The sequence below is a fragment of the Aquarana catesbeiana genome, linkage group LG05, assembly GCF_042186555.1.
Source record: "Aquarana catesbeiana isolate 2022-GZ linkage group LG05, ASM4218655v1, whole genome shotgun sequence".
Classification (NCBI taxonomy): domain Eukaryota; kingdom Metazoa; phylum Chordata; class Amphibia; order Anura; family Ranidae; genus Aquarana; species Aquarana catesbeiana.
Window position 1 is genome coordinate 456399522 of NC_133328.1, and position 17592 is coordinate 456417113.

The 17592-nt window shown below is 38.6% G+C and overlaps 1 protein-coding gene across 5 annotated transcripts in view; it reads left to right on the plus strand.

The window, feature by feature from the left end:
* The window catches only part of PIEZO2 (piezo type mechanosensitive ion channel component 2), a 465998-nt gene that overhangs the window by 360431 nt on the left and 87975 nt on the right, over nt 1-17592 (plus strand). For all 5 annotated transcript variants that reach the window (XM_073631329.1, XM_073631330.1, XM_073631332.1 and 2 more), the window contains 7 exons: nt 150-326; nt 1176-1304; nt 1564-1764; nt 4266-4470; nt 4565-4666; nt 12242-12407; nt 14932-15175. In XM_073631329.1, coding sequence (XP_073487430.1) covers nt 150-326; nt 1176-1304; nt 1564-1764; nt 4266-4470; nt 4565-4666; nt 12242-12407; nt 14932-15175 — 1224 coding nt within the window. The remainder of the gene's footprint in view (nt 1-149; nt 327-1175; nt 1305-1563; nt 1765-4265; nt 4471-4564; nt 4667-12241; nt 12408-14931; nt 15176-17592) is intronic.

The following is a 17592-nucleotide window of genomic DNA, read 5'->3' on the forward strand; positions in this document are numbered from 1 at the left end:
GTGTATCATTTGTTTAATGTTATTGTTAGCACATCTGCAAGTCTGCAGTTTGGTTTCTGTTATTCAAACATAAAATGAATAAATAAATGCCTTTAAAAAAGACATGAACTGAATTCATAGCTCATTCTACTATTGTTTTTTCATTTCAGGTTTCCCTTCTCAATTATGTATTTTTAGCTGCTTGGGCCTTTGCCTTGCCCTATTCCCAGTTTCGGCCATTAGCATCCAGTGTTTGTACTGTTTGGACGTGTGTCATCATTGTATGTAAAATGTTGTATCAGCTTTCAACTATAGATCCAAAGACCTTCTCTAGCAACTGCGAAAAGGTGAGTTTTATTATATCTAAGTAAGTTAAAGTCACAACTAGCTCTTTAATGGTAATAAATATATTTAATTGGAATGCAGATTATACAGATGAAAATGATTTACCAGTGTAACAAAAAGACATAATAAAATATGTTTTTGTAAGAAAGTATACTTGAGGTGATTGTAGCTGTATTGTGATACTTTTTTTATTTGTACTAACATATCATTTTTCATGGACGAGCCTTGAAAAATGATATGTTAGTGCAAATAAAGAAAGTATCACGGTCAGTATTCAATTTTCTCTGTAAGAAAGTATAAAGGGCCAGATAAACTATACATGGTGCAGTGCCCTATATACTTGTGCGTACAACTAAGTGCACAGTGCCTCTAATAAGCAGAGGTGCCTCAGAGACCAATTATTAAGTGCATATTGAACAGATTGAAAATCCTCTTAAACACAGAGATTTACTAAAGTTGGGACACTTAGAATCTGGTGCGTCTGTGCATGACAGCCAATCAGATTCTAATTTCAGCTTGTTCAATGAAGCTTTGGCAAAAAATCTGGAAACTTTTTTTATGCAGAATTGCTCCTGATTTTGCACTCTCCTGCTTTAGTAAATAACTCCCATTGCGTTGTTTATGTGGTGCATGCTAAGTGCCCATCACATGTCCACCAAAAAATGCCAGAAGAACCATAGTTTATACAGCCTAAATTGTGTAAAATATGCTTTGGTCTTCTCTGACTCACCAAGGTAACATCAGAAAAGTAGATTTGAAAAACTGAGAATGTGTTAATACATTGACGAAACATTGTGGTTTATTATTTTAGTAAATTATAGTAAGCACATTAATTTACCTTTCCATTTTAGCCTTTAGACAATCAGACAAATATTGATAACAAGACAGAACTTCAGCTCTCACTTCTGTACAGTGGTCCGATTGATCCATCCGGTTGGGTTGGATTAAAGAAGTCAAGTCCACTTCTTGTCTATTTACGGGTAATTATTATTTTCCATTTAAAATATACTTGTATTTAGAGTAGATCATAAATTCATAGTATATGTGATATGCTTTTTACTGGAAAATAGCATTTTTAGGTTGCACTTTAGGAATTTAGTTTAACCACTTTTAGGTGAAAATATATATATGCATAATGTATGGCGTAGCTTACTTCAATAGTATTAAATCCAGCCTTGGAAAAATACATAAGAATGTAAATAACTGAATAAAAAATTGTCTATTTTTTTTTTTCTACAGAATAATTTACTGATGTTGTTTATATTGGCCTTTGAAGTGACTATATACAGACATCAAGAGTATTACAGGTGTCGAAACAAGCTGACAGCACCAGTCACAAAAACAATTTTTCACGATATAACAAGGCACCACCTGGATGACGGATTAATTAATTGTGCCAAGTATTTCATAAATTACTTTTTCTATAAGTTTGGGATGGAGGTAAGATTTTAAAAAATTATTTGTAAAAGTTCTAAACACATTTGCCCCTTTTTACTTTGTTTTACAGGGCATGGTCACTAAAAGGACCTAATCATTTTAAGCAAAGCTGAACTCCAATAAATATAAATGACAAATTAATGAAGCTCTGGATTCTTTAAAACATGATTAAATGTATTTTTTTTTAAATGCAAACAGTGTATGCACCTGAATTTGACTTAGTATCGGCTTCTTGGAATCACTATACAGCAGCACATAGATTGAGAAAAGTAGCAGAAGGAGCCAGTCAGGTGTACTGCATTGGTGATGCACTCAGTTAACTAGACATATGCTAACAGTAGAAAAGAGCAAAGCAAAATCAGAACTTTAAAATCAGAAATTTTTATTTTTAAACTTTATTTATTTTTTTATTTTTAAAATTGGATGAAAAAAAAAAAGACAAAAATAGGCATTTGGTGCAGTTGTGCATTTTTTAACCAACTGTTTCCCTTCCTAGATACGGCAAACAAGAGTGCACGTAAGATACTGTTTTTAAAATTCAAGTAGTGAGTCACTTTTATTCTGTGCATTTTATAATAAAAATATTCTTCCAACAAACAGACCACTTAAAAAATAATTTAAATGAAGGACGCTTTGTTATCTTTTTGTTTATGTAGTTTTAAAGATATGTGCAGCGCTAAAAGTGAAAGATCCCTGTATGTCTACAGGACAATCAGATGTGTGCATCAATAAGAAACAGTGTACCATATAAAAATATAAATACCATGAAGTTGTACATAAATATATACTAAATGAATAAACATTGAAGTAAATATGATGTGATAAAATTAAAAAATATATCCAAAGAAGGAACAATTAAAAAAACAAAATCAAAAATAAGTCCACATAAGTGAATACAAAAAAGGAGGGTAAGTCCTTATGGTATCAGCAAGAATCACATAGGGATCTACGGACCTACAGTTTTACACCATGTGGATCCTTTGTTTCTTTTCTGGTTATACCATATGAGTATATAAGGAAGACTTGACCCATCCTTTGTTTGAGGCTGCTAGCCCTGATTGGTTTTACTACACTGAGCAATCCAAGGGACGGAGGGATCACCTCCCATTCTGGCCAGGAGTAAGAGACGTGGATGTTCCATCTCATTGATGTATATACACCACAAGCCTTGGCGACTCATTAGGCGTATGCCTTTCTGAGTTCATACGTTCCGGTAAGACCTTCTCAAAGTTGGTGGTTGTTTTCTTCACACACGCGATCCCTATCTGATTCTTGCTAATACCATAAAGACTTACCCTCCTTTTTTGGATTCACTTCAACTCTTATTTTGCACTTATGTGGACTTATTTTTTATTTTGTTTTTTTAATTGTTCCTTCTTTGGATATATTTTTAAATTTTATTACATCATATTTACTTTAATGTTTATTCATTTAGTATTTATTTATGTACAGCTTCACGGTATTCATATTTTTATATGCTACACTGAGAATGTCCATCCATCAGTTTGTGACCTCAAGAGCACTTGGGTTATGCAGCAAGACAATGATCTGAAACACAACAGCAAGTCTACCTCTAAATGTCTAAAAAAAATAAAAACTATGTTTTTCGAATGGCCTAGTCAAAGTCCAGACTTAAATCCGAATGAGATTCTTTGGCATGACCTTAAACAGACCGTTCATGCTCAGAAACTCTCCAATATGGCCGAATTAAAACAATTCTGCCGAGAAGAGTGGGCCAAAATTCCTCCACAGCAATGTGAAAAACGAATTGCCAATTATCGCAAATGCTTAATTGCAGTTTTTGCCACCAAGGGTGGCACAACCAGTTATTAGGTTTATGGGGCAATTACTTTTATAGCACTGTACATAAAGTAGGGAAAGTTATATAAATAAAAGTAAATAACAAAAATAAATATCAACTGCTTAATAAATGCTCTACGTTTTAACCTGTAATACAAGAGTAAGACATGAGTGGATGCTGTGGGTAAAGCAAAAGCTCATTTTTTTACATTGCTATACTGGGATTGATTTACTAAACGGTTACAGACTGTTCATTTCACAGTGAATATTCACTAGGCCCCTGGAACGAAACATTAGTAAATACGTCAAAGTTGTGTTTGCTCCAATTAACTAATTATGCGCTAGAAAAAACTTTTTTTTTTTTTTTTTTAATGTTTTTTGCACATTATTTTGCATTTCAAATAAACAGGTTTACTTTGTTGACTATCATTACCTTTCCGAAGTGAACATACACTTTTCTATGTAAACAGCCTTCGTGTGCATATATCTGGTGAGGTGAACTTTTTTGCTAAAAATCCAATAATCTCAGTTAAAAAAAGAGAGTATCATATTGAATCCAGTCTGGGAACAATGTCAAAGTAAGGCTTTAGTTTAACTAGCACAGCATTAAAACATATGGTGCCAAAAAAATCAAGTGACTGTAATAATGCTCTAAATTGTAATCTTAACTGCTTCAGACTATATTTTTTCTTCTCCCTTTGCAGACCTGCTTCCTACTGTCTGTTAATGTAGTTGGCCAAAGGATGGATTTTTTTGCCATGGTCCATGTGCTTTGGCTATTTACCATACTGTATAAACGAAGGAGAAAAGCAATTGCTGAAATCTGGCACCGGTATTGCTGTTTTCTTGCTTGTATTATTACACTCCAGTATTTCTTATGTATTGGCATTCCTCCTGCTCCATGTAAAGGTAAAAGATCATCTTTCATCTTTTTAAGATTTTCGGTTTGCCAGCTTTGTCCAGATGTATGCTTTTCTTAATACCGCTTTCTCAACTTTTGCAGATTATCCTTGGAGACACTATGGAGCCAAATTTAACTCCAACATTATAAAATGGCTCTACTTTCCCGACTTTATTGTGAGACCAAACTCTTCATTTCTTGTCTGTAAGTAGTTTCTTGAAAAAGTATGCATGCTAAAAGCTCAGACTTTAAATTCGTAAAGGAAAATATGTGTGGTTTCTCACCTACAGAAGAACTATGGGCAAAATAAAAAAATGACATACAGGTGATACTCGAAACTAATGTATGAGATAGATTCATTACATGCAAAGCAAGATAGTTCAAGCCGTGATTTGTCATAATTGTTATGATTATGGCTTACAGATCATGAAAACCCCAAATCCACAATCTCAGAAAATTAGAATATTACATGCAATCAATAAAACAAGGATTGTACATAGAACAATATCTGACCTCTGAAATGTATAAACATGCATATGTACTCAGTACTTGGTTTGGGCCCCTTTTGCAGCAATTACTGCCTCAATGCGGCGTGGCATGGAAGCTATCAGCCTGTGGCACTGCTGAGGTGTTATGGAAGACCAGGATGCTTCAATAGCGGCCTTCAGCTCTTCTGCATTGTTCTGTTTCATGTCTCTCATCTTTCTCTTGGCAATGCCTCATAGATTCTCTATGGGGTTTAGGTCAGGCTAGTTTGCTGGCCAATCAAGCACAGTAATCCCACAGTCATTGAACCAGGTTTTGGTGCTTTTGGCAGTGTGGGCAGATGTCAAGTCCTGCTGGAAAATGAAGTAATTATTCTCACAGAGCTCATCTGCAGAAGGAAGCATGAAGTGCTCCAAAATCTCCTGGTAGATGGCTGAATTGACCCTGGACTTAATGAAGCACAGTGGACCAACACCAGCAGATGACATGGCTCCCCAAATCAACACAGACTGTGGAAACTTCACACTGGACTTCAAGCATCTTACAGTGCGTGCCTCTCCATTCTTTCTCCATATTCTGGGTCCTTGGTTTCCAAATGAGATGCAAAATTTGCTCTCATCAGAAAAGAGGACTTTGGACCAATGAGCAACAGACCAGGTCTGTTTTTCTTTAGCCCAGGTAAGACGCTTCTGATGTTGTTTGTTGTTCAGGAGTGGCTCGACAAGAGGAATACGACTTTTGAAGCCCATGTCCAGGATCTGTCTGTGTGTGGTGGCTCTTGATGCACTGACTCCAGCCTCAGTCCACTCCTTGTGAAAGTCCTCAACACTTTTTAATGGCCTTTTCCTGACAGTTCTCTTCAGGCCAGTCATCCCTACTGCTTATGCACCTTTTTCTTCCACACTTCTCCCTTCCACATAAGTTTCTATTAATGTGCTTTGATACAGCACTTTGGGAACATCCAACTTCTTTTGCAATTACCTTTTGAGACTTTCCCTCCTTATGGAGGGTGTCAATGATGGTTTTCTGCACAACTGTCAGGACAGCAGTCTTTCACATGATTGTGATTCCTACTGAACCTTTGCAGGTGTTATGGCTTAATTAGCTGATTACAGTGGGACACTTTGAGCCTAGAATATTGCACCTTTTCACAATATTCTAATTTTCTGAGATTGTGGATTTGGGGTTTTCATGAGCTGTAAGCCATAATCATCACAATTATGACAAATCATGGCTTGAATTATCTTGCTTTGCATGTAATTAGTCTATCTCATATATTAGTTTCACCTTTTAAGTTGCATTAGTGAAATAAATGAACTTTTGCACGATATTCTAATTTTTCGAGTATCACAGGTATATTCTGCAGCCTAATGCCCCGTACACACGGTCAGACTTTGTTCGGACATTCCGACAACAAAATCCTACGATTTTTTCCGACGGATGTTGGCTCAAACTTGTCTTGCATACACACGGCCACACAAAGTTGTCGGAAAATCCGATCGTTCTAAACGCGGTGACGTAAAACACGTATGTCGGGACTATAAACGGGGCAGTGGCCAACAGCTTTATTTATTCGAGCATGCGTGGCACTTTGTCCGTCGGATTTCTTTACACACGATCGGAATTTCCGACAAGGGATTTTGTTGTCAGAAAATTTTATAGCCTGCTCTCGAACTTTGTGTGTCGGAAAATCCGATGGAAAATGTGTGATGGAGCCTACACACGGTCGGAATTTCCGACAACAAGGTCCTATCACACATTTTCCGTCGGAAAATCCGATCGTGTGTACGGGGCATAACACTAGCATTTATTTAGATGTTTTGTTTTCATGATTCCCCCCGTATCATTGCTTTTTATCTTTTGATCCTGTCAGTAGATCTAGTATTGTTCATTTCTTTTAACAGGGGGGCAGCACTGTCCATTCTAGAGTAATAAAATATATGAATAGTCCTCTGCGCTACTAAATAATCGTGAAAAATTTAATAAATAAAATTAAATTGGTGAAAATGCTGCAAAACCTAAAAAGTGTTTACAACTACACATGTAAAGATATATATATATATATATATATATATATAATGTACAGTGATCTTGTGCATAACCTTCAATATCACACCATAATAAGTGAACCATAAATGAAGAATGAAAAATGAATTCAATATAGTAGATAAAGTCTATTGATGTAGTTTATCCAGCGTTCCAAATCCAAATAGTGAAGACAGTAAAAGAATGTCTATTAGTGGTTCTCAGAGGAACAAAAACTGTCACCAACACCTCTGTGTTCCCAGAACTCTCACCTCATAGGCATGAAACATAAGCCTTGGACACCAATCCAATAGGAATCAATAAGCTCCCCTTCCGGGATCACAGCTGCAGCTCTTCAAAAAAGGATTCTGTCCCACATGTAAAATATTCTGTCCCACATGTAAGGTAGAGTAAAATCATGCAGATAGCTTTCTAACCCTGTGGACAGGATGGTCTTTTGCGAAGGACTATAAGTTAAATACAAACCAATTAAAGTGACTGGATAGCAAAAACCTTTTTTTACATTTTAGATAGAGTAGGGAAGAGTTAAAACCTCCTTCAAGTTAAATTGTTGCTGTTTATGTACCATTGGGGAAAATCCTCTTCACTTCCTGTCCCAGAGACGCAATAGGAAGTTAGATGAAATGTCCCAAAATGTGGGGAATCACTTTCTCACTTTCTATTAGGGACAGTAATGGAAATCAAAAAGTAGTATGGGACTTTGATTGTATGTTCTGGGGTGTAATAGACACAAACAACGAAAATATATAACAATATACCAGTTTTATTGAATATCACAAAGATTAACAGGTTGGTTTTAAAAAAACATATTTACGAATTGAGCATCCATATAGATATCTATATTGGCCTGGGGATCCAGTTGATTAGCCAATGCGTTTTATGGGAGAACCCGCTTCATCAGGGCCTCAGATCCTCTAAAAAGTACTGCAAGGTGGGTGTATGTAGTGCTGATAATAGATAGCCTGCCAGGTCCGTGGGGAACAACACCTGTTCCTCTGACGCCGACTCAAAAGGGTTACCAAATAGTGAAAATCACAACTTTAAAGATTTTGGGATAGTACAGTTGGAAGAATTTGAGTATTCCATAGAAAAGAGGAAGAGTTCAGACACAAGACGATTTGTTTTGCTATAAAGGGTGTTTCCCCAATAGGCTATGGCTAGGTGAGGGAATGACAGGTGTCCTATCCTAGCACCTGGGATTGCACACACAGCATGGCATGTGTTTGTAATGGCGGCCATGGGCTTGGCAGGGTATCTATTATCGGCACTACAAATGCTCTCCTTGCAGCAAAGCAAAACGGCACCCAGGAAAAAAATTACATATCCGGCCCAATGCTTATGCGTTTCAACCCCATGTGGGCCTTAATCATAGCCACTCAATCATAAACCTGGCAGAACCTGGTATAACATGGTGAACCCATATCTAACCAACTCCTATTTTAAAGTTCCATTGTTCAAATTGCAGAATCAAAGTCAAGTCTGCAGAGAAAAGAGTCACTGCTTAGCTTTCCTGCTGTGCAGGGTGCCGATCTCTGCTGTCTTTATGATCTGTGCTTGATTAAACAAACATATTACACATCCAAAACACTCCTGGGAGTGTCAGGTTCCCAGTCATCAGCTGGACTCTGTGGCTCCTTTCTCTAACCCTGTGAATTAATAAAGTGACATTTGAACTTTGTACCAAAAAAGTGTGAAAGTATACCGCCTCTAACTCACACTACTCCACGCCAGGAACCAGATCAAATAACGATATGTGATATAGTATAAATGTACAAAAAAGCAGCTACTTAAATTATGGAAAAATGTGTATATAGGCAATAAAATCATAAAAAACCACAAAAACGATGCAAAGAAGAAGGTTCTTTTTTCGTCCTTGCTCCGGACGCCTTTTAAAGTTTATTTTTATTTATTTTATTTTTTTCGCTTCTCCATCCATCCATCCTGTCGGGTTCAGCCTCTCCCGATTCAGAAGACCCCCCCCCCATATAGGCTGTAAATCTCCTGAGGAGATATCTTATTCCTCCCATATGTTATGCTGCATGAACCGAGAGTGATACTGACATCTGGTGGCCGTACAGAGGAGGTGGAAAGCTGCTATTAATAACATACAAAGGCTTTTATATGCTGAATTTCTGGTGAGTGTACTCCCATAGGGGTTGATTCCCCCTCACAAGGTGATTGTTTTGGGTGGAAGAAGCTCCTTATTCCTACAGAACACAGCTACTCAAGCTTTCCCTTGATCTTCTCTTCTACTGGGTCATCTTAATTTTTAATTTTGATGTGTGTCTTGGCGGTTTTGACACATAGCGCTGCTGCAATAAGATATTAAGAGACTTTGCATCGTTTTTGTGTTTTTTTTATGATTTTATTGCCTATATACACATGACATTTGAACTTTACTGATGATATTCAAAAAATAGTCAAAACATATTTACGTAAGCCTGAAATCTTGCTTTAATACAGCAAAGTTTTATACTTTAATTTTCTGAATTATTAGAATATAATTTCCCAGGACGCGATTGCTCAGAATTCATATGCTGACAAAAATTACATAATACTCACTATATTTCATTACAAGGACTCTTCTGAAAATCAAAGCAAGGCCTCATGTTGACCTAATGTGATGACATCTTGTGAGCATTCAAGTAATGTCATATGAGGGCACAATAGATAGGCTATGTCTAATTATCTGGTCTGTGGTGCTTCTTGGAAAAAATAGCTTAATTGTCTTCATCCAGTGAAGCAAGATAACATGACATAAGAAATGCCATGGACTTGATTACTACGTCCGAAGAAATGTGGTTTGAAGAAACAAAACAGCAAATGTTTCATGAGTCAATATCCTTACCCCCCTGGCCATGTGAATACCATGGAAAGCAGATCTCTTTGTATTTAATCATTATGAATTGCTGAATGGCTTGGAAAACATCCTTGGGTCACCACTGTTATGATTTAATAAATCTATTAGAAAGCCAGTCAGGTTTTTTTGGGAAGCATGCAGCTGCAAACATTACTACTACTACTACTACTACTACTACTACTACTACTACTACTACTTCTAATAATAATAATAATAATAGAATTTTTGTTCCGTTAAAGTTAATATAATTATGTGAATATTTAGTAGTAGTTTGTCAGTTTCAACTGGACATGTTCTGTATGTTGAAGACATTTTGCTACTTATCCAAGTAGTTGCCAGGGTTCCAGTGTGTGTAAGAAACATGGGAACTGAGGAAGCTACTTGGATGAGTACCAACACAAAATTATAGTTAATATAGTTGTTTTAAGCAGTATACATTAATCAACCAAAACATTATGATCACTGACAGGTAAAGTGAACAATATTGATTATCTCCTTACAATGGCACCTAAAAGTTGGTGGGATATATCAGGCAGCAAGTGAACATGTTGTTCCAGAACTTCATGTGTTGAAAGCAGAAGTGGGCAAGCATAAGAATTTGAGCAACTTTAATCAGGACCTAATTGTAATGGCTAGGCAACTGGGTCAGAGCAACTTGTGGGATGTTCCTGGTCTGCAGTAGTCAGGACCTACCAAAAGTGTACCAAGGAAGGAAACCCGGTCAACTGGCGACAAGGTCATAAGTTACCAAGGCTCATTGATGCACATGGAGAAAAAGGCTGGCCCATGTAGTCTAATCTAGTAGAAGAGCTACTGTAGCTCAAATTGATGGAAAAAAGTTAATGCTGGTTCCAATAGAAAGGTGTCAGAACACACAGTGCATCACAGCTTGTTGCATATAGGACCGTGTAGCTGCAAATTGGTCAGGGTGCCCACAACCAAAAGCACCTATAATGGGCATGTGAGTACCAGAACTGGACCACAGAGCAATGGAAGAAGGTGGCCTGGTCTGGTGAATCACATTTTCTTTTACATGATATGGGGATGGCTGGATACGTGTTCATTGCTTACCTGGGGAAGAGATGGCACCAGGATGCAGTATTCACAGAAGGCAAGCCGGTAAAGGCAATCTGATGCTTTGGGCAATGTTCTGCTGGGAAACCTTGGGTCCTGCTATTCATCTGGATGTTACTTTGACATGTACCACCTACCTAAACATTGTTGCTGACTAAGTACACCCCTTCATGGAAGTATTATCCTGTGAAGGCAGTGGCCTCTTTCAGCAGAATCATGTGCCTTGCCACACTGCAAAAATGGTTTAAGGTTTGAGGAATAGTTTCACACAACAAGTTTGGGGTGTTGAATTGGCCTCAAAAATCTCCAAATCTCAATCCAGTTGAGCATCTGTGGGATGTGCTGGAAAAAAGGTCTGATCCATGGAGGCCTCACCTTAAAACTTACAGGACTTAAAGGAACCACTACTGATGGCTTGGTGCCAGATACCACAACATACCTTCAGAGGTCTAATGAAATCCATGCCTTTATGATGTGGTAGCTGTCTTAGTTTTCATTTTTTAGTCTTTTTTCTTCATTTTAACCTAGTGATCCAACCAATCAGTCTGTTATTTTTCAACTTATGTGAACAAACTAAGCTTCCCGGACAAAGTAGCAGTTAGAGGGATGAGACAAACCATTTAACACTGACAGGGGTGCTTACAATTGTTGACTTTTATTTATTTGTGTAAATCTTTCATCCCCAATGGAAAAAAAAAACGTTGCTGTGACCACCTATAAAGTGTTAGCAGGAGTTCAGCTTCAATATGTTAGTCAAGTCTATTGAAGACTATTTAAATCTGCTAGTCTAACCCTACCCTCCTCCCAGACTGACAATGCTGCTGTCCAAGGGTGTCTGCTTTACTATATTATCCAGAATGCAAACTAGATGGATCAGCAGGTGAAATAAAGGGAGAACAGAAAAGAAAAGTAATGCAACCACCACATCTAATGATTGGTGAGCTGCAATATATGCTATTTTTGGATGTGGATTTAATACTGCTTTCATGCTGTAGCGGGGTTGCTTCGAAATAGATGATAAAAATGAGGTGTACCCTGTAAGAGACCCATTATTACCAAATATGGCTTCAGTAATTTGAGTAAAGTAAAGCAAGTAAAGTCAGAACTGATGTGGGCACTTGTATTTTGTTAGTGCTAATTGTACTGAAACCACTGAATCCATATTTATTTGCAGGAAAGATTAGCATTTTTAGAAGGCAATGCAAGCAATGACAGCCTGCGTGTTTGCTCCTTATGGGTTTTATTTTAAATTTTAATTTTCATGAACACAATCCTTAATCTGGCTTGTTACAATCTTTTCTCTTGTTTTCTAGATGATTTTATGCTGTTACTTTGTGCATCTCTTCAGCGGCAAGTGTTTGAAGATGAAAATAAGGCAGCAGTTCGAATTATGGCAGGGGACAATGTGGAAATCTGCATGAATCTTGATGCTGCATCCTTTAGCCAACATAATCCTGTTCCTGATTTCCTTCACTGCAGGTACTATGATTTACATCCTGGTTCTTTGTTGGCATATGGCCAGTGAAATTCAGCTCTCTGTGTGACACATTCACAAAGTTATTTGGATTTGTAAGATTTTAAGTTGGAGTTTTATCCTATAGCTAAACATCGCCTTGGTACATGTTTGAAGGTTTGCTTAAGTATAATTATGTACAGTAGAGCAGTTTGCTTGCACAGTTTAAGTTAATAATAGTAAAGACAGTAAAAGGGACAACCAAAAATTATCGTTAACGACTTAAGCCCCAGACCATTTGGCTGGCCAAAGACCAGAGCACTTTTTGCGATTCGGCACTGCGTCGCTTTAACTGACAATTGGGCGGTCGTTCAACGTGGCTCTCAAACAAAATTGAAGTCCTTTTTTCCTCACAAATAGAGCTTTCTCTTGGTGGTATTTTATCACCTCTGCAGTTTTTATTTTTTGCACTATAAACAAAAAAATAAGGACAATTTTGAAAAAAACGCATTATTTTTTACTTTTTGCTATAACAAGTGTTCCCAAAAAATATATAAAAAAAATTTTTTTTCCTCAGTTTAGGCCGATAAGTATTCTTCTACATATTTTTGGTAAAAAAAAAAAATCGCAATAAGCGTTTATTTATTTGGTTTGCGCAAAAGATATAGCGTCTACAAAATAGGGGATAGTTGTATGGCATTTTTATTAATAATTTTTTTTTTTACTAGTAATGGCGGCAATCAGCAATTTTTATCGTGACTGCGACATTATGGCGGACAGATCGGACACTTTTGGTGCTATTTTGGGACCATTCACATTTATACAGAGATCAGTGCGATTAAAAATGCATTGATTACTGTGTAAATGTGACTGGCAGTGAAGGGGTTAACTACTAGGGGGCAGTGAAGAGGTTAAGTGTGTCCTAGGGAGTGATTTTAACTGTGGGGGGGCTGGGCTATGTGTGACACAACACTGATCACCGCTCCCGATTACAGGGAGCTGTGATCAGTGTCAGTGTCACTAGGCAGAACGGGGAAATGCTTGTTTACATCAGCATTTCCCCGTTCTTCCTCTCCATGAGATGATCGCGGGTATCCCCGGGGACATTGAGTCGGTGGGACCCGCGTTCAAACTCATGGAGCTCGCGGCGGCCCGCAAACCGCTTCTTAAAGGGCAACATACTGGTACGTTAATATGCCTGTATGTGCCCTTCTGCCGACGTATATCGGCGTGAGCCGGTCGGCAAGCGGTTAAAGATACCGTTTTGTTATTCAACAGATAAAAATTGCTATTTTCAAGTCCAGTGGGAATGCTGATACAGTAACTATTCTGAGCAGCAAGTTTGTTTAGGTACAAATGATTTGTAGGTTGTAAAGCACATCACCAGAATTTGTAAATCTTTAGCTACACATCCTGATAAATAAAATTAAATAGAAAGGTAGTTGTGCGCTGCTAATCAATAAACTAACACTAAAAATAAACTACTGTAAAAGTGAATGAATGCTGCTGCTGTCACCTAAGTGTTCCCACAAGAACATTATTAACATCCTGATAAATGCTTCCTTAAACTAACAGAAACACAGCACAGAAACTTACGGTAATCCAGTTGGCTGAGAATTGAACATAGGTTTGTTCAACTGGCGTAAAAACATGATAAATAACATGTGGCTTTTAGGTTCAACGCTTGAATAATTATGCATTAGAAGAAGTTACAATAGATAACCCCAAGACATTAAATTCAGTTGAAAAGATGATTAAAGGCTTTTATGTTCAACGCTTGAATAATTATGCATTAGGAGAAGTTACAATAGATAACCCCAAGACAATAAAGTCGGGTGAAAAGATGATTAAAGAGTGTCTAAACTAGGGGTCTCAAGCTGGTGGCCCTCCAGCTGTTGCGAAACTACAAGTACCATCATGCCTCTGACTGTGGGAGTCATGCTTGTAACTGTCAGCCTTGCAATGCCTCATGGGACTTGTAGTTTTGCAACAGCTGGAGGGCTGCCAGTTTGAGACCCCTGGCTAGGATTCTAGCTTACCAGTTCTTAGGTGTTGTGGCGGTGTTAGTTTTAATTTTTTAGGCTTTTTTATTTGGTGATCCTCCCAGCAACATTTTCTGTACAGGTGTGAAGGAGCAGTGTTGTCACACTAGCCTGCTGGGTCTTGATTGGAACTGTCGAACACCCCCCCTCTCCTCATCTCTGTAACACAGATGGGAAGAGTTCTGAAGTTCAGAGGTAACCTGGGCAGGACTGATGAGATGCCTTTGGATTTCAGTGCAGCAGAGGCACTGTAATGTCAGCTCACGAAGGGAGGTAGATAATGAAAGTGGGAAAGAATAAAGTTGGGGAACCTACACTCGTAGATACAGTAAAGTATGCTCTTTTCACAACTAGATAGATTTCAATAATCATATGCTGTAAATAATGGTACCCTATTCCAGGGTGTGTGAACGTATTGCTAAGCACTACTTTGATCCAGTAAAGCTACATTTATGAATTATAATACATGGTATGAAAACAGTTTTTTTGCTTTGTTCCTTCTTTACAGATCCTATTTGGATATGACCAAAGTGATCATGTTCAGTTATCTCTTCTGGTTTGTTCTCACCATTATATTCATTACGGGAACAACCCGAATCAGTATATTCTGCATGGGCTATTTAGTGGCATGTTTCTACTTCCTCTTGTTTGGAGGAGATTTACTCCTTAAGCCCATACGAAGCATTTTGCGCTACTGGGACTGGCTAATCGCATACAATGTCTTTGTTATAACAATGAAAAATATATTATCGGTAAGCATCTATTTTCTTCTCTTTTTATACTATGCTGTATTTTGAAAATGATATCAAAATCCTTGCGGGTCAGGTCACAAAAGCATAACACATGCTATATTTTCAACCCCGTTCATTATTTTCAGTTTTTTTTTCTTTTTTTTTCTTTTTTCTTCTATACAACATACCCAATAAAAATATGTGAAAAAATTGAATTTCTTAATCAATTTGTATTCTGCTACATATTTTTGGTAAAAAAAATCCCAATTAGCATATATTCATTGGTTTGCGCTAAAATTATCATGTCTACAAACTATGGGATAGATTTATGGCATTTTTATTTTTACTAATAATAGCAGCAATCAGTGATTTTTAGCGGGACTGCGACATTGCGGTGGACAATTCGAACACTAAGTGACACTTTTTGGAGACTAGTGACACCAATACAGTGATCAGTGCTAGAAAAATGCACTGTTATTGTATAAATTCTCATATAAGCACTGCGCTATTAAACTAAATAAACGTGCTGCTACTTTAAATACAAATAATTAAACAAAAGGTGAAAACCAGTAGTGTCAATCTACGCAATCACAATAGCCCAAAGAACAATAAAACTTATTCAAAAGTGTCCATGATAAAAAAATCAAAAAAATGTCCATCATAAATATATTCAGATATCAAAAAATCAATTGTGAAAGTATTGCAACTGTTCATAAAGGTGGAAAATTTTGAACACCGTAGATCCTTCAAAGTATACAAGTGCCAGTCCACACCCTTATAGAATGAGGCTCACCCGATTTGTAGATTTCAATTGCATGTGTGATTTAATCACTTTAAGCTTTATGCAGATGATCAACCCAGTCAACCCAATGAGGTGGTACTGATGGGCACTGATAGGTGGCACTGATGGGCACTGATGAGGCAGTACTGGTGGGCACTGATCAGGAGGCACTGATGAGGCTGCACTGATGGGTGACACTGATGGGCACTGATAGGCGGCACGGAGAGGTAGCACAGATAGGTGGCACTGATAGGCGGTACTGATGGACACTGATTGGTGGCACTGATGGGCACTGATAGGTGGCACTGAGGGGCACTGATAGGCACTGGTAGGTGGCACTGATGGGCACTGATATTCACTGGTAGGTGGCACTGATTGGCAGCACTGATGAGTGACACTGATGATGAGGCACTGATGGGCACTGATTGGCAGCACTGATGGGCACTGATAGGTGGCACTGGTGGGCACTGATTAGCAGTACTGATGGGCACTGATAGATGGCACTGGTGGGCCCTGATTAGCAGCACTGGTGGGCACTAAGGGGACCAATGTCCCTCTAACAGAAGCCAGTTTACGTCTTTCTCCTTTTCTTCACACTTCAAGGACTCAGCGATCACAAAGCTTGTTGCACGCATGAAAACGGGAGGACGTCTATGTACGCCCTCCCGCCATTTCAACCCCGCTCTGTAGCTGTCTTTTGGCTATAGCGCGGGCGTCAAGTGGTTAATAAGCACTTCCAAAACTTTAAAACAATAATTCCTGACTTCTAATTGCGTGTAATGTGAAGTAATTACCGTATTTATCGGCGTATAACACGCACTGGCGTATAACACGCACCTCAATTTAGGAGGGAATTTTAAGGAAAAAAAACTTTTAGGAGGGAAGTTGAAGGGAAAAAAACTTACATTTAAATGCCCATCATTGCAGCCTTCTCAGTGCAGCCTTGCCCCAGTCCAGCCTTGCCCAGTGCAGCCTTGTCAGTGCAGCCCTGTCAGTGCAGCCTTGCCAGTGCAGCCATGTCAGTGCAGCCTTGCCAGTGCAGCCATGTCAGTGCAGCCATGTCAGTGCAGCCTTGCTAGTGCAGCCATGTCAGTGCAGCCATGTCAGTGCAGCCTTCCCCAGTGTCCAGTCCAGCCTTGCCCCAGTCCAGCCTTGCCCCAGTCCAGCCTTGCTGAAGCCTGTGAGCTTCAAAATCGCCGACCGCGATTTGAAAATGGCGCCGCCGGCACCGAAATACACAGAGCCGGTCCTCGGCTCTTCTCGGCGGCTCTCGTTTACTTTCGGTTCCACTCGGACGGTGAGCGGAGCTATCCGAAACTAGCCGAGTATACTCGGCTAGGTTCGGGCGGCGCTCGAGTGAAACCGAAAGCCGCCGAGAAGAGCCGAGGACCGGCACTGTGTATTTCGGCGCCGACGGCGCCATTTTCAAATCGCGGTCAGTGATTTTTTAATTCTGACAGGTCAGGATCACAGGGGATCGGCGTATAACACGCACCCGCGATTTTCCCCTGATTTTAAGGGGAAAAAAGTGCGTGTTATACGCCGATAAATACGGTAATTCTTAAAGTAGATTTCCTGGTTTAATTTCACTTTAAATAGTTCATTTAGGCCAAGTTGGTTTAAACAAACTATTTCCATTACAGAATAATGTGGCCTT